This window comes from Rhineura floridana, chromosome 10, assembly GCF_030035675.1.
Source record: "Rhineura floridana isolate rRhiFlo1 chromosome 10, rRhiFlo1.hap2, whole genome shotgun sequence".
In the NCBI taxonomy this organism is placed as follows: Eukaryota; Metazoa; Chordata; class Lepidosauria; order Squamata; family Rhineuridae; genus Rhineura; species Rhineura floridana.
The window spans coordinates 88504356-88528994 of record NC_084489.1 but is presented as its reverse complement, the minus strand read 5'-3'; the positions used below and the strand labels follow the sequence as shown (position 1 = coordinate 88528994).

Here is a 24639-nt window from a genome sequence, read left to right as displayed (position 1 = left end):
GATCTCAGCATCAGGGTAGATGATCAAGTTGGGGAACCCCTTGGACTACTGTTGGAGGATCTACACAAGCTTCATGGTGGAAAGGGAAATAGGCTAAAATTACCTCCTCCCCCTTTCTGTTAGATCAAGAGCTCTTCTGTTCATGGAAGGGCTTATCCTGGGAACAGAAAGACACCGTTGGATCCAACCTTATGAAATATATTTTGATAGTTTATTAAGGTGTCAGCATTTTGTACTGTTTGATAGATAGCATTTAAAAAAGAATTTAATCAAACTTTTATGTTACATTAACTTTTTGAGTTTCAATATTTTAAGGTGGACCTCAGTGCAGTGTGGGGTTCATACTATCTCATTTTTTTTATAAAACATGCTTTAAGTATTGCTAGAAGAAAGATTATTTTAAAAGGATATATAAATCCATCTGTTCTGTACACATAGAACACATATGTTTCCTTTACCATCTAAAACTTTTTTCTCCTTCTCTCAGTGTTTCTGCCGTTGATGCACCCTCATCACAGCAGTGTTAACTAAGATACAGGGACTTATTACTGATGCCAATGTTTCAGTAAAAATACACAGAGCTGTCCATTTTTGGATCCAAGAGTGGGCTTGCATATCTGGAAAAATTAAACTGATGTTGGCTGTCATGACCTTTAGCAAATTATACATATGTTAGTTGGCATAGAAATTCTTGATGCTATTTTTAGAACCACTTCCCAAACATGGGGCAAAGAAAAACGAATGTGTCACAGGCATTATATATTTGCTCTTATTTCTTAGAACCACAAATTAAGCCTTGATTTGGGAGTCCACAAGCTCATTTACTGGCAAATTACGTTTTAAAACAAGTTCAAAATTAGAAGGGAAAAACATGACTGATACCCTGAACATCCCTTAAACTAGCATTAACTTTATTATGGGGATAATGTTTAACAAATTTGGCAGAGACTCAAGGGTGGTAGGGCCTAGAGTAAATGTGGAAGACAACAACATGAAGTAAAGGCCAAGTTAAGTAGGTGGCCTTCAGGTACGGTTCCACATGCTGAAAGCTTCTGAGCCCCAAATTGCTATGAGAAAGACAAAAGATCTGGGGCTCTAGAGACAAACAGAATTATATCCTTCAACTGGCAACAACTTGTGTCCATGGCACTATGCAAAATTGCCTCCTTAGCCCATAAAGCCAGGCAGGGATGATTTGAAGATCCCCACCTACCTGGAATCATTTCTCTTCTCCACCAAGGCCATGTTCCCAGGTGAATGCTACATAATGATATGGACCAAGAGGGGCAGGGCACTCTCCCACATGAGGCACAACAATGTCCCACACTAGAGTGGAAATTACTGAGCCCTTGAATTTTTGTACTACTTTCGTAAGGAGCAACAAGTTTCACCAGTTTAGTTTTCATATATGCAAGTATAAGCACACATACTGGCTCTATCCCATATATGCCGACATATATCAATGACTTATGCACCTGCTATAAACAACAGACATGCACCTCTCTACTACACTTCACACCATTGTGACTGGTATCTGGACTGCTGTAGTAGTGTTTTGATTTTATTTAAATATATATATTTTAATTGGAGTTTTATATGTTTGAAACCGCCCTGGGATTACTGACGTGTTAAGGACAGTATATAAAACGTATAAATAAATACTAAGAGGTTACTGATATTTTTTGGTTCTGATCTCCTTGTGGAGGGAGGGGATGGTCCCTGGATTCAACCTCCCTCACCCACAGCTAAGAACGTAAGAATAACTCTGAGGGATCAGGCCAAAAGCCCACCTAGTGCAGCATCCTATTCTCACAGCAGCCAATATAGATTAGCAGGTGCCCATGTAGGAAGTCCACAGGCAAGACCTGAGCAAAACAGCCGTCTCCCCACTTGTGTTTCCAAGTAACTGGTATTCAGAGGCATACAGCCTCTGAAAGTGGAGGTAGAACACAGCCATTGTTGCTAGTAGACACTGGTAGCCTTATCCTCCATGAATGGTTTAATCCTCTTTTAAAGCCATCCAAAGTGGTGGCTGTCAGTACCTCTCCTGGGTACAAATTCCGTAGTTTAACTATGCACTGTAAGAAAAAGTACTTTATTTTCTCTGTCCTGAATCTGTTGGCTGACAGTGGATTATATGCTCAATAGTGTTGTACTGTAGTGAGAGCCAGTGTGGCAGTGAGAGCCAGTGTGGCGTAGTGGTTAGAGTGTTGGACTACAATCTGGGTGACCAGGGTTCGAATCCCCACACAGCCATGAAGCTCACTGGGTGATCTTGGGCCAGTCCCTGCCTCTCAGCCTCAGAGGAAGGCAATGGTAAACTACCTCTGAATACCGCTTACCATGAAAACCGTATTTGTAGGGTTGCCATAAGTCAGAATCGACTTGAAGGCAGTCCATTTCCATTTTTTTCAGTGTTGCATAGATTTCTGTGATGGATCAGGGAGTTGGGAGACTTAGAATTAGCAAATTATTCCAATTCTTCGTTGTACATTTTTTTGAAATGCTGCAGTTGTTAAGGACAGCTTATTTTCTGCTATTCTGTATAACATCTAGTGCCCAGAACAGTTTGGCTTCCTAGGGATTTTCGCTCCCCACCTGTCATTTTTCTCCTAAAAATGGACAAACGTCTAGCTCCCTCACACATGTGACTCCAAAAGATTCCAGGTTCCTCATCTTTGCCATCCTCCATGGCTTACTTCTCCTTCCTTCACCCATGTTCACCTATCCATGCACTTCATCAGTTAATCAATGGTCTTTCCATAATGCCATGCAACACTGTTCTTTAATAAAAGATACAGCATTCTTCACACATAAACATAACAAATCCACACCTCAGAAATCAGATTCAAATTAACATGTAATATTTGCAAAATGTATTTATTCTGCAGAATTTTAATTTCTGGCGCAGCGTTACATTTCCTTCACAGTGTACAAACGACAACTCTGGTCATAGTGTCAGTACTATGAAATGCTATGTGGAAGTAAGCCAAACTCTCAAGAAACATAATAGCTAATCAGCTCAACAGTGACTATATTCAACTGGTGCATTACTGTTCCTACAGAATCATATCCACTCACAATACTTGTTGTTATAGTAAACAGTAATTTCATTACTGCAGTGATGATGCCAGTTGCACTTGATCAGTGTATTTCATGAATCTTAGCCCATCACATCCAGTTTCCTAGATATTTATCTTTTATCCCAGAGATCTGAATCTACAAAAATCTACATACATGTTGTTTAAGAGAGCAGGTCAGGAAAAGGTCCTGTATTCAATCCCCAAACAAGCCCAAACTACAGGGAAAAGACAGGCCATACTAAAAAAAAATGTTACAAGTACAAAATGCATTTTAGAAGCTCCTAACTCATCTAATTAATCAGTTAGGCATTAGATATTGTAAGACAGATTTTTATCTGATATAAGATGAACATGAATGAACATTATATTTCTGAAACAAAAACAGAGGGAAAAACTTTTCATGCTCACAAACTTCATTTTTATTTTACTTCTTATTTCAGGATTATTTACTTGCATAAACTCATGCTGTAACAGCTGACCTGTACTCTCCTATCACTTTACGACAAATCTCTCATACCTGTATTAAGCACTTGCTGACATCACTAGCACAGAGCGCCTTGTTGCAGCACATTGATGATGGGATCCAGAAGAAAAACAGCAGACTTATTAGTGCTGGCACTGTACAGTAACACAACCTCATCTTTCTTGCAAACGAGAGATTTCTGGAACTTTCAGACAACACTGAAATAAAAAGCAGCAATTGAAGAGTCCACATTTGCTGAAGCAGAAGTTATATCTCTTTCATCTTTACCCCATAAGGCATCTAAAGCAGTGTTTTGTTTTGTTTGTGTGGGTTTCCTAAACCCAGCCAAGCAGCAAATGTGGCAAAAGCAGGAGCTCTTGTATAATCCTAGATGAGGCAGTGACTTTTCTATAGACTTCAAACTTACATAAAGCTTTACACTTTGAATTTTAATCATGGTAATCATTGAGAGAGAAATGGAAGAGAGGAAATAAATGCACTGTGACCAAATAGTAGGAGGAGAAAGGTCTAGCTGGGAAGCAGAGGCAAAGATTACTCTCAGATATAAAAATAATGAGAACATGTTTTGACACAACCCCAAACTGTTTTTCAACACCGGCTTTCTAGATGTATACATTTACAAACAAGTCTTTTGAACAGGAAACTAGATGCCACATGCTTATGAACAGAGATCTGTGGCATTATATTAATATGTGCATTTGTAGACTGAGTGACTTGACAATGCTCATTTTCTACATCTCTCTCTTATTCAGTTATACTTCATAGTCCTTGGCTCCTTCACCAGGGAGGTTCTTTCTTGAATAGACTACTTCATCTTATATTTTACCAGCTTATTAGCACATGCCTGAAGCTGGCAAACGTTGTCTGGCCAAAACTATGAGGGAATGTAGTGGCATACCTTGAAAATACATTTAAAGCACATCCCCTCCCCCCAAAAAAGAATCCTGGGAACTGTAGTTTACCCCTCACAGAGCTACACATTCCAGCAGCCTTAACAAACTCTACTTCCCAGGATTCTTGGGACAGGAGATGTGCTTTAAATGTATGGTGTGTATGCAGCCAAATAAATCCACCACTAGTGCATTATTGTCGTGTTAAGAACCAGTTCCAGGATACACCCACAATAAAATGCCAGTCTGAAGGTGCTGTTGGAATGACTACGGAACAGCTGTACCAATCCCTCTTATGTGACCCCAATGCTTATAAACACCTAACAGCAGTTTTTCTGGACCTCGGGACAGTGGCTTGAGCAATGCCTTCTGGATGCTATACTTCCATTCCTCATCACACACTTTTCTGTTTCTAGCATTCAGGAACACGGGTTCCCAAACTGTGGCCCATGGACCACCCGTGGGCCAAAAGCTTCATTCAGGTGGTCCACAATGGGTCTGTGGATTTACGGTTCAAGATGGCACATCCAACACATTAAATGTTCGTACTGATTTTTAATTCTATCTGATCGCTTCTTTTATTTCTTGTCTTGTATTTTACTGTGTTAAAATTGAATTCTATGGAATCACGATTGCTACAAAAGGCAGAAAAATCATTAAGTGGTCCACCAAGACCCTCAGCAATTTTTAAGTGGTCTGAGAGGAAATGAGTTTGGGAACCACTGTTCTAGAATTTAGAGAAATGCATCTGCCAATGTATGATATGGTCTGATAGCCAGAAGCCACCTGCAAGACTGTTCTGAGAAACCCACACATATTGAGATCTGAGGAATGAGCTAATTATCCCACTGTTGTCATCTTTTCCAGGGCATCCAACCAAGTTTTATGTGTTTTTTCTTCTTGCAAATCAAGAATGGAGGGTTACAGAAATGTTTGCAAAATTTTTAGCAGGTGCCATCAGAATAAGATCTACAATGGTTCCGTGAGTTTTATCCTGATATAATTCTTTTTTATTGCTAGCTTTACTTATCCATCTCTCTTATGTGGGACCGTGGACACACTAATTCTATTGATTGGTATCTTATAGAAATGTTAGAATCTTAGCAGGAAATCTGATTAAGTTGTATATTTGCACTCTATTGTTTTTACTGAATACATTTTAATTGCAATGGCTTGTAGCTAATGCAAATAAAGGATTTCAAAGTTCAAAGTTGGCTTTGGACATGCTACTTCCTTGCAGGTGGCCCGGTCCATCCCTCTTGGACCGACCAGGAGAGAGACCTCCGGATTGTAGTGGACAGCATGATGAAAATGTCGACCCAGTGTGTGGCAGCTGTGAAAAAGGTAAATTCCATGCTAGGGATAATTAGGAAAGGTATTGAAAATAAAATAGTCGATATAATGCTGTTGTATAAATCTATGGTGCGGCCGCATTTGGAATACTGTGTACAGTTCTGGTCGCCTCATCTCAAAAAGGATATTCTAGAGTTGGAAAAGGTTCAGAAGAGGGCAACCAGAATGATCAAGGGGATGGAGCGACTCCCTTACGAGGAAAGGTTGCAGCATTTGGGGCTTTTTAGTTTAGAGAAAAGGCGGGTCAGAGGAGACATGATAGAAGTGTATAAAATTATGCATGGCATTGAGAAAGTGGATAGAGAATAGTTTTTCTCCCTCTCTCATAATACTAGAACTCGTGGACATTCAAAGAAGCTGAATGTTGGAAGATTCAGGACAGACAAAAGGAAGCACTTCTTTACTCAGCGCATAGTTAAACTATGGAATTTGCTCCCACAAAATGCAGTAATGGCCACCAGCTTGGATGGCTTTAAAAGAAGATGAGACAAATTCATGGAGGACAGGGCTATCAATGGCTACTAGCCATGATGGCTGTGCTCTGCCACCCTAGTCAGAGGCAGCATGCTTCTGAAAACCAGTTGCCGGAAGGCTCAGGAGGGGAGAGTGTTCTTGCACTCGGGTCCTGCTTGCGGGCTTCCCCCAGGCACCTGGTTGGCCACTGTGAGAACAGGATGCTGGACTAGATGGGCCACTGGCCTGATCCAGCAGGCTCTTCTGATGTTCTTATGTTCTCTCGAAAGGCCCTCTAGCCCTGAAAGTCTTCTAGGAACGATAACCAACCACAAATTGTTATCAGGGGAAAAAAAGAATGCTGAAAATTAATTTATAATAGCTATTTCAATAACTGTTTTTCTTAATCCCATAAAACAGACAAATATATTTTCTTACACAAAAATAGACGTGTTCTTTATCCACATAGACGCATTTTAGAGAGCATTCATTCACCTCATTTGCGGTTCTTAAACCTCATTTAATGGTTTCTGTGTCACTTTTGTGAACAAGCAAGTAAAAATGCAAATAATAGTAACAACACGGTTCTATTCCCCAGACGCATGCTAGCGCGGCACTTACATTGGGTTGTATTCAGCTAAGCCCTGCTCAGAGGAGACCCACTGAAATGAACGACCCTCAATTTAGCATGCCCATTAACTTCAATGGGTCTACTCTGAGGAGGCGGCGGCGGCGGCGGCAGAGGCGCATTGATTTAATTGTTGTAAACCGCCCAGAGAGCTTCGGCTATGTGGCGGTATATAAATGCAACAAATAAATAAATAAAGAGCTTTAGTATCCCTCTTTGTTCTCGAAACTCCCACATTCCAAACCCTCCTTCCCTCCCCCCCGCTTAGCAAGTCCCGAGCGCTGCCCTTGGCAGCGGGCAACTTTGCGAGGATGCTGAAGCTTTGCCAAAGCCTTTAAAGACACGGAAAGACTGCGGGGCGCAGAGCCAAAAGGCGCAGAAGCCAGTCCCCGAAAGGAAGCGGGCCAGAAGCCCCTGCCCTCACGGGCTGCTGGAGCGGGATGGCGGGCGGGCAAAGGCAGCTGAAGGGAAGAGAAGCGAGTTTCCGAAGAGGGAAGAAGCTTCACGCCGGTCCCCGTCGGCGGTGAGCCTGGACCAGCCGCCGAGGGGAGGAGAGATGCAGAAAGACATGCAGGGAGAGCGACCCGCGCCGTCTCCTAACACACACCACAAAAATGGGGGGGAAAGGGAGAAGAAGCGCCTTCCTCCTTCTCCCCCCCTCCCTGCATCAAGAACATCGACATTCGTCCGGCATTCCTCAAGTTCCCGCGCTTCGCCCGTTCCCCTCAGGTTTCGCTCCTCCTTGCATCACCTACAGGAGAGGAGCTGCTCCGCCGCCGCCGCCAGCCTCGCCGCCTGGTCCTGCTCCGCCGAGGCCCTCCGGCGCTCCGCTTCTCCCTCAGACGGGCGCCCTCTTGCTCTGGGAGGCAGCCCAGCCGAGACGACCGCGGCGGCAGCGGGACCTCCGTCCTCGCCTCGCTCTCCCTCCCCTCAGCTTGCTCGCACAGGCCCGGGCGGCGGGCAGCCTGGACGGTGGAGGCACCTTAAAGGGACAGGCCGTCCCGGCTGCGAGGAGGAAGCGGGGGAAAAGACGGCCAGGTCGCCTCCTCCTCCTCTCCTCCTCCTCCTGGGCCTCGCCACAGCCGCCCATACGCACCTCAAGGCGCCGGAGGGGCTCGCCTACGCGGGGGCGGCTTTTCCCTGGCTCGGCGCGCAGACATCAGGCGGGGGCGGGAAAGCGCCGCCGCCCTGAGGGAAAGTCCTGCCGGCTAAACTGAGTGGCATCGACGGCAAAACAAACTCCCACGAGCTCCCTTGGCGTCGAGCAGCGAGGGAGCACCTTTGGGCGCCGCGGAGCTGGCGGCTGCCGAGTGGGGCAGCTTGGGCTGAAGTGGAAAGGGTCCCCCGAGAACGACGCTGAAGTCGGTTCCTAGTTCCCAGTTCCCAGTTCCTTATTTGTGTGAAATTTCAGTCACTAACAAAGAAGAAAAGTTGACAGCTACAGCAACGTCAAGCCAAATTTAAAATGCCCCTGAACCCCAAAATAAATAATGGGGTACCCTGTATGATATATCGCTGTAATCAGGAGACTCTCGCCGTCAAGACTGACAATAAATTTATACAATCAAAATCATCAGGATTCCGATATTATCATAAATACATAATGATGTCATAAAATCATAAATCATAAGTAACTGGGGATACACACCCCAAAATCTGCTCTGGGCCAGGACAAATCATACACCCCAGGAAAGGGGAGGGTGTCCCCTACAAGATGCCACTGCGTCCCGCCTGGCCCAGAGCCTCTACTGGGCACCAGGCACTCACGAGGGCATCTATGCAAAATCAAACTGGACAAAAACACGCAGAAAAAAATAAGTAACTGGGGGTACACGCCCCAAAATCTGCTCTGGGCCAGGACAAATCATACACCCCAGGAAAGGGGAGGGTGTCCCCTACGAGATGCCACTGAGTTCCAGAGCCTCTGCTGGGTGCAGGGCGCATGGCAGGGCATCTATCCAAAATCAAACCGGACAAAAACACGCAGAAAAAAATAAGTAACTGGGGGTACACGCCCCAAAATCTGCTCTGGGCCAGGACAAATCGTATACACCAGGAAAGGGGAGTGTGTCCCCTACGAGATGCCACTGAGTCCCGTCCGGCCCAGAGCTTCTGCTGGGTGCAGGGCACATGGGAGGGCATCTATCCAAAATCAAACTGGACAAAACCTTACAGGAAAAAATAAGTAACTGGGGGTACACGCCCCTAAATCTGCTCTGGGCCAGGACAAATCATATACCCCAGGAAAGGGGCGGGTGTCCCCTACGAGATTCCACTGCGTCCCATCCGGACCAGAGCCTCTGCTGGGTGCAGGGCACATGGGAGGGCATCTATCCAAACTCAAACTGGACAAAAACTTACAGGAAAAAATAAGTAACTGGGGGTACATGCCCCAAAATCTGCTCTGGGCCAGGACAAATCGTATATCCCCCAAAAGGGGAGGGTGTCCCCTACAAGATTCCACTGCGTTCCGCCTGGCCCAGAGCCTCTGCTGGGTGCAGGGCACATGGGAGGGCATCTATCCAAAATCAAACTGGACAAAAACATACAGGAAAAAATAAGTAACTGGGGGTACACACCCCAAAATCTGCTCTGGGCCAGGACAAATCATATATCCCAGGAAAGGGGAGGGTGTCCCCTACGAGATGCCACTGAGTCCCGCCCGGCCCAGAGCTTCTGCTGGGTGCAGGGCACATGGGAGGGAATCTATGCGAAATCGAACTGGACAAAAACACGCAGAAAAAAATAAGTAACTGGGGGTACACACCCCAAACTCTGCTCTGGGCCAGGAGAAATCATATACTCCAGGAAAGGGGAGGGTGTCCCTTACGAGATGCCACTGCGTCCCGCCTGGCCCAGAGCCTCTGCTGGGTGCAGGGCACATGGGAGGGCATCTATCCAAAATCGAACTGGACAAAAACTTACAGGAAAAAATAAGTAACTGGGGGTACACGCCCCAAAATCTGCTCTGGGCCAGGACAAATCATATACCCCAGAAAGGGGAGGGTGTCCCCTACAAGATTCCACTGCATCCCACCTGGCCCAGAGCCTCTGCTGGGTGCAGGGCACATGGGAGGGCATCTATCCAAAATCAAACTGGACAAAAACTTACAGGAAAAAATAAGTAACTGGGGGTACACGCCCCAAAATCTGCTCTGGGCCAGGACAAATCATATACCCCAGGAAAGGGGAGGGTGTCCCCTACAAGATTCCACTGCGTCCCGCCTGGTCCAGAGCCTCTGCTGGGCGAAGGGCACGTGGGAGGGCATCTATCCAAAAACAAAGTAGACAAAAACATACAGGAAAAAGTAAGTAACTGGGGGTACACACCCCAAAATCTGCTCTGGGCCAGGACAAATCATATATCCCAGGAAAGGGGAGGGTGTCCCCTACGAGATGCCACTGTGTCCCGCCTGGCCCAGAGCCTCTGCTGGGTGCAGGGCACATGGGAGTGCATCTATCCAAAATCAAACTGGACAAAAACTTACAGGAAAAAACAAGTAACTGGGGGTACACGCCCCAAAATCTGCTCTGGGCCAGGACAAATCGTATATCCCCGGAAAGGGGAGGGTGTCCCCTACAAGATTCCACTGTGTCCCGCCTGGCCCAGAGCCTCTGCTGGGTGCAGGGCACATGGGAGGGCAACTATCCAAAATCAAACTGGACAAAAACGTACAGGAAAAAATAAGTAACTGGGGGTACACGCCCAAAAATCTGCTCTGGGCCAGGACAAATCTTATACCCCAGGAAAGGGGAGGGTGTCCCCTACGAGATGCCACTGAGTCCCGTCCGGCCCAGAGCTTCTGCTGGGCACCAGACACTCACGAGGGCATCTATGCAAAATCGAACTGAACAAAAACATACAGGAAAAAATAAGTAACTGGGGGTACACGCCCCAAAATCTGCTCTGGGCCAGGACAAATCTTATACCCCAGGAAAGGGGAGGGTGTCCCCTACCAGATGCCACTGAGTCCCGTCCGGCCCAGAGCTTCTGCTGGGCACCAGACACTCACGAGGGCATCTATGCAAAATCAAACTGGACAAAAACACGCAGAAAAAAATAAGTAACTGGGGGTACACACCCCAAAATCTGCTCTGGGCCAGGACAAATCATACACTCCAGGAAAGGGGAGGGTGTCCTCTATAACATTCCAGTGCGTCCTGCTTAGCCCAGAGGTTGTGGAGGCCGCAGGGCGTGTATGATGGCATGTACTCACAACTAAAATGGACAAAAACATTCTCTACAAGAATCCATGGCTTCCTGACTTGCCCAGAATTTCTTGTGTGCAGAAGGAGTGGATCTGAGCAACTATACACATCCAAATGTTTAAATTAGGTAGGGGGAAAAAGGATCTGGTGGTGCCCACCCCAAAACTTTATTTGAAGTATTATATATCATTCATTCATTCATTTCATTCATTCATTCATTGGTGATCACTCGTGGCCGAGTAAGACTGTAAGGTCTTTAGCGGTGGGTCCATAAGTGACTGTAGAGGCCAATTCTGGATCCACACAGCCTCCCACAGTGAGGACATAGGTTTCCAGATGGAAGATGGTCACGATGAGGATTTGCTTGGCGTGCCTTCCGCTTAGCTCGCTTGTCCCTTTTGCCCTCTACTCGTGCTTCTTCAAAGTCCACAGCACCTTTGATAATGGCCGACCTCCATTTGGGACGTTCATGGGCCAAGACTTCCCAGTTCTTAATGCATGTTACATCTTTTAAGATTAGCTTTGATAACATCTTTAAACCTCTTTTGCTGTTCACTGATATTCCTTTTTCCATCCTTAAGTTGGGAGTAAAGTAGCTGCTTTGGAAGACGGTGATCAGGCATTCGAACCACATGGCTGGTCCAGCGAAGTTGGGGTTGAAGGATCATTGCTTCAACACTGGTGGTCTTTGCTTCTTCCAATATGCTAACATTAGTCCGCCTATCTTCCCAAGTAATTTGCAGAATTTTCTGGAGGCAGCGTTGGTGGAATCTTTCAAGAAGTTGGGAGTGGCGTTTATAGATGGTCCATGTTTCACAGGCGTACGGTAAGGTCGGTAGTACAATGGCTTTGTAAATAAGCATTTTGGTCTCCCTGCGAATATCCCAATCCTCATACACTCTACGTTTCATTTGGGAGAATGCGGCACTTGCAGAACTCAGATGATGCTGAATTTCAGCATCGATGTCAGCTTTTACAGAGAGATGGCTGCCAAGATAAGAAAATTGATCGACATTCTCCAGCATTGCACCATTAAACTGGATTGACGGTGCTACAGAGGAATTGGTTCGCACTTGCTGATGAAGCGCTTTGGGTTTTTTTATGTTAAGCGAGAGGCCAAGCTTTTCATATGCTTCTGCAAAGACATTTAGGATAGTTTGAAGATCTTCCTCTGAATGTGTGGAGACTACATTATCATCGGCATATTGAAGTTCTATGACAGAGGTTATAATTACCTTACTTTTTGCTTTCAGCCTACTGAGATTAAAAAGCTTTCCATCTGTTCGATATGTGATTTCCACGACAGTGGGAAGTTTCCCCTCAACAAGGTGTAGAATCATGGCAATAAAAATAGCAAATAAGGTCCGAGCAATGACACATCCCTGTTTGATGCCTGATCCCACTTTGAATGGATCACTTTGAGAGCCACTGTTATCCAAAATTGTTGCCCTCGTGTTGTCATGGAGGAGTCGCAAAACATTCACAAATTTATCAGGGCATCCAATTTTCAGAAGGATGGTCCAGAGGGCAGTTCGATTTACAGTATCAAAGGCCTTAGTCAGATCAATAAATGCCATATACAGAGGTCGGTTTTGCTCCCTGCATTTTTCTTGAAGCTGTTGTGCAGTGAAGATCATGTCCACTGTCCGCCTGGAAGGGTGGAAACCATTTTGGGATTCAGGGAGAATGTCTTCTGAAATAGGTAGGAGGCAATTTGCAAGGATCCTTGCAAGGATTTTACCTGCGGTAGCAAGAAGAGAGATACCTCGGTAGTTCCCACAATCTGTTCTATCACCCTTCTTGAAAAGAGTGATAATTATGGCATCCCTAAAGTCTTCCGGGATCTCCTCCCTCATCCAGATTTTTTCGATGAGCTTATTAAGTTGTTGTGTAAGTTCAGGCCCACCTTTTTTAAAGACTTCAGCAGGAATCCCATCAGGTCCACTAGCTTTGTTATTTTTCATTTGATTAATGGCTTTACTGACTTCATCCAAATTAGGGGATACTGCAAGATCATCTCTAATTTGTTGTTGCGGGATTTGTGAAAAGACCTCATCAGCCACAATAGAGTTACGATTAAGGAGATCGTGGTAATGCTCTTTCCAATGCAGTGCAATAGACTCTTTGTCCTTTAGAAGTTTGGTACCATCTATTGAACGTAAGGGATTTGTACCATAATTTGTTGGTCCGTAGATGGCCTTTGTGGCATTAAAAAAGCCCTGTGCATCATGAGCATCTGCAAAATGTTGGATTTCTTGAGCTTTCTTTATCCACTGGCCGTTCTTCTCTAGTTCTTCTTTGGACCTCAGCCTTTGCACTAGCATAGATTTTTTTCTTAGCAGCACAGTTAATGTCTTTTTGCCATATCTGGAAGGCTTTCCTTTTCTTGTCAATGATATGTTCAATCTCACTATCATTCTCATCAAACCAGTCCTGATGTTTCTTAGTTTGGTATCCAATAGTTTGTTCACATGCTGCAATAATGGATGTCTTCAGTTTAATCCAGTGTTCCTCGACATTTTCAGGGAGTTCCGTCAGTAGATGTTTCTTGAGAGTTGTTTGAAAGCAAGCTCGCTTAATAGGATCTTGAAGGGCATGGGTGTTCATTTTATGCCTTGGTTTTCTTCCTTGGAGCCTACGTTGAGGAACAATATTAATGGCCATAGTGGATTGAATTAATCGGTGATCTGTCCAGCAGTCATCGGCGCTCATCATGGCCCTGGTGAGGAGTACATCACGACGATCTCTGGCACGGACAATTATGTAATCCAGGAGATGCCAGTGCTTCGACCGAGGGTGCTTCCATGATGCTTTAAATTTATATTTCTGTCGAAAGAGTGTGTTTGTGATAACAAGATTATGCTCTGAACATTAACTCAGAAGTAGAGTTCCATTCAGGTTGCTATTGCCAACTCCTCCTTTCCCAATGGTTTCTGGCCATAAATCAAAATCACGCCCAACTCTTGCATTGAAATCGCCCAGGAGGATAATTTTGTCCTCCTTGGGTATCTCTGATAAGATGGTGTCCAGCTGGGTATAAAAAATTTCCTTGATGTCTTCATCAGCATCTAATGTTGGTGCATAAGCACTTACAATAGTTGCCTGCTGGTTTTTGGCGAGTTTTAATTAGAGAGTTGAGAGTCGTTCATTAATGCCAGTAGGAACTTCTGACAAGAGCTTCACAAGATCATTTTTAATAGCAAAGCTACTCCATGTATTCGTCGTTCTTGTTCAGGCAGTCCTTTCCAGAAGAAGGTGTAACCACCTTTTTCTTCCTTCAATTGTCCCTCTCCTGCTCTTCGAGTTCCTTGGAGTGCTGCTATGTCAATACCAAAACATCTCAACTCCCTCTCAATGATGGCAGTTCTGCGTTCAGGACGTTCACTATCTGTATTGTCCAGCAATGTCCGTATATTCCACGTTCCAAAGTTCATTTGTCTTTTGCGACTGCTAAGTGGTGACCCCACTGGACGTGGTAATCCAGTCAGGTAGAGAGATGAGGCAGACTATTTTTAGGGCACCTTTTCTAGCCCCTTCCCCATAAGGGGTGAGCAGAGTGGATCCTGAATCGGAATGCTCAGTCATGGATACAGCTGCCGAACAACTCAACTGCCTCGGTCCTTGAGCCAGGACTACTGAGTCTGTATCCACTGCCCATGTGCCGGTCCATGACTAGCGGCTTCCGGATTTCACAGTCCTGCCCCCGTTGCCATCCGCCGATCGCCATGTGACTTTTGGTTTGGTTTGGTTGGAAGACGCCTGTGCGTGAATTTGTTTTATGTGGGGAGATCAGTGCACGACGATCAACACACAATCATGATAGAAAAAGGCTTTGATCCAATGGCATGGATACCACGTTGATTGGAAGTCTTTTATCTGCTGCAGCCTTCATCCGCCTTCACAGCCGTTGTAACATACACATTGTTATCCTCCGCTTGTTCTGCCGTTGAGGACTTTCTTTGATTGTTCTTTGTCTGGTTCCTCTCCCTTGACCTTACCGCCATGGATGACCCCGCTGGGAGTACATGACTCCCGACGGCATCACTCACAGGTTTCATTGGAACACGCAAGCCCACTCACCACTGCAAGGTGACGATCCATACACATATTCATACAGGACAGGGTCCTCTACAAGATGGCATTGCTTCCAACCCAGGTCAGAGCTTTTTGTTCAGTTATAGCTCAGACAAGGTCATTTATCATTTCTGATTTTAGAGTGTTTTGAACTGTATTTAATTATGCATTTTATAACTTTTGTGATCCGCCTGAAACGTTTTAGTTAACTGCAGGAAATAAATCTAAACAACACCAACAACATTAATTTATGTATCAGAAGAATAGCCAAAATCTATAGGAAACATTATAAGAAACTTGGATGCCCATTCCAAATTATGATTTGGGGCACCACGAATCATAGTTCCACACATCAGGGATACTGTCTTCTATTAGATGCCATCCATGCATAGTTTAGAGTCTCATCTATGAAATTACATCTTTATGCTTCTTCAGTGAATCATTGTCTGGTGATCCGGCCAAGTTTCCATCTGCCATGGCACCAGATAACATAGAGTCATACTGTGAGAAGAATTGTTGTGCATTTGATTTATTATATCTCTAAATAAATTACTACACATATATATTATATTTCTCCAACAGGTAAGAACCAAGTATACAAATGAACATATAAACAAGTGCAGACTTAATTTAAAAAACAAATAAGGAAGTCACATTTATCAGAACTGGTAAAACGGTAAAAAACATTTTGCTTAGATATATATTAGAACATTTTTGCAGTTTACAAAATCAACACCATTTCACATGGGCTGGAATTAAACAATTTCACCCATTCGAAATAATCTCCTGGTTTTCAAACATCTCTGAAATAGTAGTAGATTTAGAAGAGGACCTTCTAAACTGCACATTGCACATCATCGTTATTGTTTGGTCCTTTATAGCCTCGTTGCTACAATATGACTTCGAGTACTATTTTTCTTTGTGAAGTCTTGGAACAACTCATTTGTTGCACAAACATCACCACATTTGCCCAGGGTGGCAAAAAAGTGATACCCCCCAAGTCTTTTAAAAACATCTTAAAAACAAAAGATCTTTACAAAATCAAATACAAAACATTGAAAAACACCTTTTGAAAATTACAAAACATTGTTGAAAACATCTTGAATATAATTCCAATACAGATGCACACTAGGACAAGGTCTCTCCTTAAAAGGGTTGTTGAAAGATGGGATTTTCTTATGTTTAATTTTTGTATCGGTCTACCCTCTTACTCACCTTGTTACAGCTCAAATATTATTATTTCAAAAAGTCATTGGTATTGGCGACAGAAGGAAACGTGGCAGTTTAAACAACAATGAATTCTTGAAGATGTAATTTCATAATTGACACTAAAAAGCATTCATGGATGGCATCTCAGAGAAGACACTCTTCCAGGTGCAATGTAGTATGTTTTATGGTGCCCCAAACCATCTTTTGTGATGGGCACCTCATTTCCTTATTCTTTTCCTGTACATATTTGCTATATTTTCTAATACATATATGCCCTTGTCTGTGCCATACAGATTCAAGAAATTCTGAATTGGGTGGGAACCCTCTCCAGAATGCATGGGTGTATGACCTGCAGTGTCCAAAGCATGCTTGATGGTGTAATCCCACAGTTCCTTATGTATTTTTTACATAGCTTGATTATTGTTGTTGTGCATAGATGTCGATACCTGTTCCGTATGACCACAAACCATGCCAGGCAGGATGCAGTGGCATCTCGCGGAGGACACTATTCACTTTGCTCAAGTGAATGATTTTTCATAGCCCACAGAAGATTTTGTAGTGGTCACCACAAATTATTTATTTATTTATTTATTTATAGAATTTATTAGTCGCCCATCTGGCTGGCTGTCCAGCCACTCTGGGTGATGTACAACATAGGCATATAATACCTAGACATTGAAAATCTAAAAACCATGAAGATAAAATCTAGCCCACCCCAAAAGCCTGCCTGAAGAGCCCGGTCTTCAAGGCCCAGCGGAAGCTCATCACAGGAGGGACATGGCGGAGATCATTTGGGAGGGAGTTCCACAGGGTGGGGGCCACAATTGAAAAAGCCCTCTCTCTCATTCTCACCAGTTTGGCTGTTTTGACTGATGGGATGGAGAGAAGGTCTTTTGAGGCTGATCTTGTTAGGCGGCATAGCTGATGTTGCTGGAGGCGCTCCTTTAGATAGACTGGGCCGAAACCGTATAGGGTTTTAAAGGTCAAAACTAACACCTTGAATTGGGCCTGGTAAGCAACTCGTAACCAGTGCAGCTCTTTTAGCGCTGGAGTGATATGATCTCACCAGCAGCTGCCTTTAATCAGGCGCGCCGCCCCGTTCTGTACCAGTTTTGCAATATTTACTCTTCATTATTTTAGCAGGGAAAGACATGCATGTCATAGAGTACACCATCTTTTTTCCTGGGGTATATGATTTGTCCTGGCCCAGAGCGGTTTTTGGGGCATGTACCCCCAGTTACTTATTTTTTCCTGTATGTTTTTGTCTGCTTTGGTTTTGGATAGATGCCCTCCCATGTGCCCTGCACCCAGCAGAGGCTCTGGGCCAGGTGGGATGCAGTGGCATCTGGTAGGGGACACCCTCCCCTTTCCGGGGGTATATGATTTGTCCTGGCCTAGAGCAGATTTTGGGGCGTGTACCCCCAGTTACTTATTTTGTCCTGCATGTTTATGTCCAGTTCGATTTTGCATAGATGCCCTCGTGAGTGTCTGGTGCCCAGCAGAAGCTCTGGGCTGGACGGGACTCAGTGGCATCTCTTAGGGGACACCCTCCCCTTTCCGGGGGTATATGATTTGTCCTGGCCCAGAGCAGATTTTGGGGTGTGTACCCCCAGTTACTTATTTTTTCCTGTACGTTTTTGTCTGCTTTGGTTTTGGATAGATGCCCTCCCATGTGACCTGTGTCCAGTAGAAGCTCTGGGCCAGGTGGGACGCAGTGGCATCTCATAGGGGACTCCCTCCCCTTTCCTGGAGTATATGATTTGTCCTGGCCCAGAGCAGATTTTGGGGCGTGTACCCCCAGTTACTTATTTTTTCCTGCATGTTTTTGTCCAGTTCAATCTTGCATAGATGCCCTCGTGAGTGTCTGGTGCCCAGCAGAAGCTCTGGGCCGGACGGGACTCAGTGGCATCTGGTAGGGACACCCTCCCCTTTCCGGGGGTATATGATTTGTCCTGGCCCAGAGCAGATTTTGGGGTGTGTACCCCCAGTTACTTATTTTTTCCTGTAAGTTTTTGTCCAGTTTGATTTTGGATAGATGCCCTCCCATGTGCCCTGCACCCAGCAGAGGCTCTGGGCCAGGCGGGACGCAGTGGCATCTGGTAGGGGACACCCTCCCCTTTCCGGGGGTATATGATTTGTCCTGGCCCAGAGCAGAGTTTGGGGTGTGTACCCCCAGTTACTAATTTTTTTCTGCGTGTTTTTGTCCAGTTTGATTTTGCATAGATGCCCTCGTGAGTGCCTGGTGCCCAGTAGAGGCTCTGGGCCAGGCGGGACGCAGTGGCATCTTGTAGGGGACACCCTCCCCTTTCCTGGGATGTATGATTTGTCCTGGCCCAGAGCAGATTTTGGGGTGTGTATCCCCAGTTACTTATGATTTATGATTTTATGACATCATTATGTATTTATGATAATATCGGAATCCTGATGATTTTGATTGTATAAATTTATTGTCAGTCTTGACGGCGAGAGTCTCCTGATTACAGCGATATATCATACAGGGTACCCCATTATTTATTTTGGGGTTCAGGGGCATTTTAAATTTGGCTTGACGTTGCTGTAGCTGTCAACTTTTCTTCTTTGTTAGTGACTGAAATTTCACACAAATAAGGAACTGGGAACTGGGAACTAGGAACCAACTTCAGCGTCGTCCCCCCGATAGAGAAAAACCAACTCCTTTGAAATGTGGTGTCGGAGGAGAGCTTTGTGTATACCATGGACGGCGAAAAAGACAAATAATTGGGTGTTAGAACAAATCAAACCAGAACTGTCACTAGAAGCTAAAATGATGAAACTGAGGTTATCCTACTATGGACACTTCATGAGAAGACATGATTCATTAGAAAAGACCATAATACTGGGAAAAACAGAAGGGAGTAGAAAAAGAGGAAGGCCAAACAAGGGATGGATTGATTCCATAAAGGAAGCCACAGACCTGAACTTGCAAGATCTGAACAGGGGAGTTCATGACAGATGCTACTGGAGGTTGCCATAAGTCTAAATCGACTTGAAGGCACATGACAACAACAGCAAGATTCAAGAATTCACTGTACAGTAATGCTTCAGTTAAGGAAGTCGATGCGTTCCTGAACATGACTTTTTTAAGAGAAACTTTGGTGCCAGAGGTAGGAATAACATGGAAATAATTGGGATAGGTTTCTACAGCACCAAAACCAGGATGAGTTCAATATATTTCAGCCAACTTTTTATTCAGAACTAACAGGCATGTCTGAAATGAAATAACCGGGTCAGGTCAGCTTTGCATATGGAGCACTTGAAGACTTGCCTGCCTTGCCTTTCCTCCCCTTTTATCATGTAGCATCTTGCTAGAGCAATCTAAAGCTTTGAGCACAGCTCTCCTCTCAGTACACTCGAGCAGGCAGGCAAAGGGAAGCCGCCACCCCCCCCCCTGTGCTTGGTCTCTCTCTCTGCCATCCTCCCCTGCACTCGAGCAGACACGTCTGCAGTAAACAGTGCTTCCAGGGCACCTGAAGTACTGTTTACTGTGGAGGCGTCTGCACCACCTGGCAAGCAGCGCCATTCCAGTCATCATGAGAGAGCTGCCTGCTGCAGCTGCAATCCAGTAGACAAGGAGCCACGTTCAGACTGTGTCAGAATGTGCACCCCACACACACACATACAGAGCACCCAAAGAAGACTTTGTTAAAAGGGGCTTCTTTCCTGGGGGACTTGTTACCTGAGGTATTACTGTTTGTATGTGTGGGGAAGGACCAAGGCTCAGTGGCAGACAGCTGCCTTGCACGCAGAAGGTCCCAAGTTCACTCTAGGCAGGGCTTGGAGAGTCTCCCCCCTGAAACCCCAGAGAGCCAGTGCCAGTCATTGTAGACAGTACTGAGCTAGGTAGACCAGCGTAGTCTGACTCAGTATAAGGCAGCTTCCTATGATAGTGTAGCAGTGCCTATACTTTGGAACTCCCTGCCTATTGATATCAGGCAAGCGCCTTCATGGTACTCTTTCCTGTGCCTGGTCAAAACATTTTTGTTTAGGCAAGCTTATCGATACATGTGGAATGTCCACGTGTGTTTTAAACTTTTTAGCTTGCTGTTGATTTTAATTAGTTTTTGAACATTTTTAAATACCTGTTTTTGAACTGTCTTTTCTTGAGTATTTTTTTGCAATCAAGCGGTATATAAATTTTGTTAAATAAATAAATAGAAACAAAGAAAGGATGCTAAGGACTCTGCATAGATTAAAAAAGTCCTTAGCATTCATTCTTGACTCTATGTGAAAATATTACAGTATTTAGTATAATATAAGCAAAGGAATCTTTTCCAAAGATTTAACCTGCTGAATTTCTCCTGTCTTACAGGTATTAAAAGCACAAGAGTCCTGCTTTGGGGGGAAGGGAGGTACTGGCAACCCCAAGGAGGAGAGATAAAAAGAAAGAAAAAGTTCCTGCTTTGCTAGCTGTGAGTGAATTTGCAAAGGGATGCCCTATTTCTAGCAGTATCTCTCTCTTCTGCTGGCCAGGCTCCATCACTGAGTCTGGGCAGCTGCTGTTACTTCCTTTCTCCTCAACTGCTACAAACCCTTATCCATCCATCCTCTCCTATCAAACCTTGATTCTCTTGCTTGCATGACTGGAGAGGAGAGCTGGGGCAGTATAACTATTGTTGCGCGCCTCCCCAATCTCCGAACGATGAGATTTCAGGGGTCCCTGCACTCATCCAGGGCTGGTTTCCTTTGGGAAGAAGGTCAGCGGAGACTGTGGTGTCTTTATGAAATATGGTTTGTTTATTTACACACATTCCAACCTGAGCTTAGGATGGAGGGGTTCAAGGCATCAGCAGTCCAATATCCAGCTTTTCCAACAGTGTTACAGGAGGCATCCTAAAGCCATGGTGCAAAGAGCCAGTCTCTCTGCCTGCCACCAGTTCCCAGCCTTTCTCCGAGACCACTCTACACACACTCAAAGCACAAACCTCTGCTAGCCACCAGGAGGGGGGAGGAGGCTCTCCTGAAGAGTTTCAATGACAAAAGGATCTTCCTGGCCCATTCACCAGTTGCTGGGCACCTAATAGGCCCATTAACAACCTGGCCACTCTATTAGCTTAACAAAAGAAACTCCAGCAAAACCAGCCTCTCACCCCAAGGCACAGGATTCCAAATCAGAGGCTGGAAGGGGACTCACAGGGATCAACCATTCCAACCCCCAAACTCACAACACTATTATTTTCTTGTTGCAAAGGATTCCAAGCTTCAAATCCGTGCTCAGGTTGTGCATTTTAAGCAGGATGGCCCAGGTAAGGTGTACACCTTCCTCCTCCCCTCCCACATTGTGGGAGGAAAAGGGGGGCGACATTCACTTCCTCCTGTAAACGGAGCATCTGGGCATCTTCCTGCTGTGGTTGTTGTGGGTGAGGCGATACGGTGGCACCTTCATCACCTCCACTGGATGTTGATGAATTGCTTTCTGGCAATAAGTAATAATAAAATAATAAAATTTTATTTGTTAGTCGCTATCTGTCCGAATTAACGGACACTCTAGGCGACTCACAGCAGCAACAAAATACAATATGCAATACAATAAAATACAACCACATTCATCAATTAAAACTAACATCAAAAACATCAGTTAATACATTACAAACTAATCTAGCTCGAAGTTCCTGTAGGCCTGCCTGAATAGCCAGGTCTTTAAAGCTCGGCGAAAACTCATCAGGGAGGAGGCATGTCGAAGATCGTAGGGGAGAGAATTCCAGAGGGTGGGACCTCTCTCTGGTCCGCACCAGCCGAGCTGTTTTGGCCGGTGGGACGTGTTTTGGCCGGTGGGACCGAGAGGAGATCCTGCGTGGCTGATCTTGTGAGGCAGCTTAATTGGTGATACTGGAGGCGGTCCTTTAGATAAACCGGGCCGAAACCGTATAGGGTTTTAAAGGTCAATACCAACACCTTGAATTGGGCCCGGTAAACCACTGGTAGCCAGTGAAGATCTATCAACACCGGGGTGATATGTTCCCGGCGACAGCTATGCGTAATCAAGCACCAGCTGGAGTTTCCGGACCGTCTTCAAGGGTAACCCCACGTAGAGCTCATTACAATAGTCTAAGCGAGAGGAGACCAGGGCATGTATCACTCGTGGGAGTAGCTGTACAGAAAGGTAGGGTCGCAGCCTCTGTATCAGGTGTAATTGATACCAAGCTGCCCGGCTCACTGCCGAAACTTGAGCTTCCATGGACAGCTGGGAGTCAAGAATGACCCCGAGGCTGTGGACCTGATCCTTCAGGGGTAATCTCACCCCGTTAAACACCAAGTCGATGTCTCCCAACCTTCTCTTATCACCCACGAGTAACACGGTCTTATCGGGATTTAGCTTCAGCCTGTTCTTGCCCATCCATCCACTAACGGACTCCAGGCACTTGGACATGGTCTCCACAGCCAACTCTGGTGAGGACTTAAATGAGAGATAGAGCTGAGTGTCATCCGCATATTGGTGACACTGCAGCCCAAAACTCCTGATGATGGCTCCCAGCGGCTTCACATAGATGTTAAATAGCATGGGGTATAGCAAGTGATAAAGGGGAAAGCGTTCTGCTTTGTGCAGTGTGAGTGATGTAATGAAAATGGTTCTGATCTGTGAGCCATGAATTCAACAGCTGGCCTGGTCGCTCACCAAACTTAGGGAAGGTTGCTCACTAAGCTTTGTGATTGGTCTGTGGCTGCATACACACCATACATTTAAAGAACATGGCTTCCCCCAAAGAATCCTGGGAACTGTAGTTTACCCCTCACAGAACTACAATTACCAGCACTCTTCATAAACTACAGTTCCCTGGATTCTTTGGGGGAAGTCGGGTGCTTTAAATGTATAAATGTTTTTAATCCTTTTTAAAGGTTGTTTTAAAGTTGTTATTTTTTAAATGCAAAATGCAGCGGCGAGACTGCTCACTGGAGCAGGGTATCGCCAACATGTCACCCTGCTGCCGAAAGAATTGCACTGGCTGCCCATTTGCTACTGGGCCAAGTTCAAGGTTCTAGTTTTGGCAGACAAAGCCCTATACAGCTCGAGACCAGGATACCTGCAAGACCGTCTTACCCCTTACATACCCAGTCGATCACTGCGCTCTGCAGGTGAGGGCCTCCTGCAGATACCATCTTATCAGGAGGTTCGTTCTGTACAATATAGGAAATGGACCTTTAGTGTGACAGCACCTACCCTGTGGAATTCCCTCCCCTTGAATATTAGGCAGGCGCCGTCTCTGCTATCTTTTCGGCGCCGTTTGAAGACTTTCCTCTTTCAACAGGCCTTTTAAGTTGAGACCTATCCCAGTCTACATCTGTGTCAGAATTGTTTAATATGTTTTTAACCTTTTAAAGTTGTTTTTTTAAAAATGTTTTTAATGCTGTTTTGTTTTAAATGTATTTTAAGATCTGTTTTTATGATGTTTTAAAGTGTTTTAGTGCTTTGTTTGCCACCCTGGGCTCCTGCTGGGAGGAAGGGCGGATAAAAATTAAATAAATAAATAATATTGTGTATGTAGCCTGTGTTTCTTTTTTTCTCCTTTAAAAAAACACAGGAGATAATTCTGCGATGGCAGAGTGCAAAGTGCAGAGGACAGGTTTGCAGGGAGTGTGCCCCAAACATTGTTCCTCCCCTATGCAAAGATATTTGTCACTAAATACTGCTGCATCTTCTTTGGCATTTCCACATATAGACATTTTTGTATACAAATCTATGATGTGACCACGCTTGGAATACTGTGCACAATTTTTATTGCCTCATATCAAAAAGGGTATTGCAGAGCTGGAAAGGGTTCAGAAAAGGACAACCAAAATGATGAAGGGGACGGAACAACTCCCCTATGAGGAAAGGTTACAACCTTTGGGGCTTTTTAATTTAGAGAAAAGAGGAGTAAGGGGAGACATGATAGAAGTGTATAGAATTGTGCATGACATGGAAAAAGAGGACAGAGAAAAGCTTTTCTCCCTCATAACACCAGAACTCATGGACATCCCATGAAGCTGAATGTTGGAAGACCCAGGACAGACAAAAGAAAGGACCTCTTCACACAGCACACATTTATACTATAGAATTTGCTCCCACAAGAGGCAGTGATGATGACCACTAATGTGGACGGCTTTAAAAGAGAATTGGGCCAATTCATGGAGGAGAAGGTATCAATGGCTACTAGCCATGATGGCTGTGTTCTACCTCCACTGTCAGAAGCAGTATGCCTCCAAATACCAGTTGCTGGGAACTGCAGATGGGAAGAGCACTGTTGTGCTCAGGTCCATCTT

General features: G+C 45.0%; 1 protein-coding gene across 4 annotated transcripts in view; it reads right to left on the bottom strand.

Moving 5' to 3' along the window:
* The window catches only part of TWSG1 (twisted gastrulation BMP signaling modulator 1), a 60472-nt gene that overhangs the window by 21495 nt on the left and 14338 nt on the right, over positions 1 to 24639 (bottom strand). The window contains exons 1-2 of one of the 4 annotated variants that reach the window (XM_061587588.1): positions 7988 to 8208; positions 3601 to 3764 (exon numbers count right to left, since the gene is read on the bottom strand). In XM_061587588.1, coding sequence (XP_061443572.1) covers positions 3601 to 3723 — 123 coding nt within the window. In that variant the 5' untranslated portion in view covers positions 3724 to 3764; positions 7988 to 8208. The other 3 variants (XM_061587587.1, XM_061587590.1, XM_061587589.1) reach the window with 3 other exon arrangements.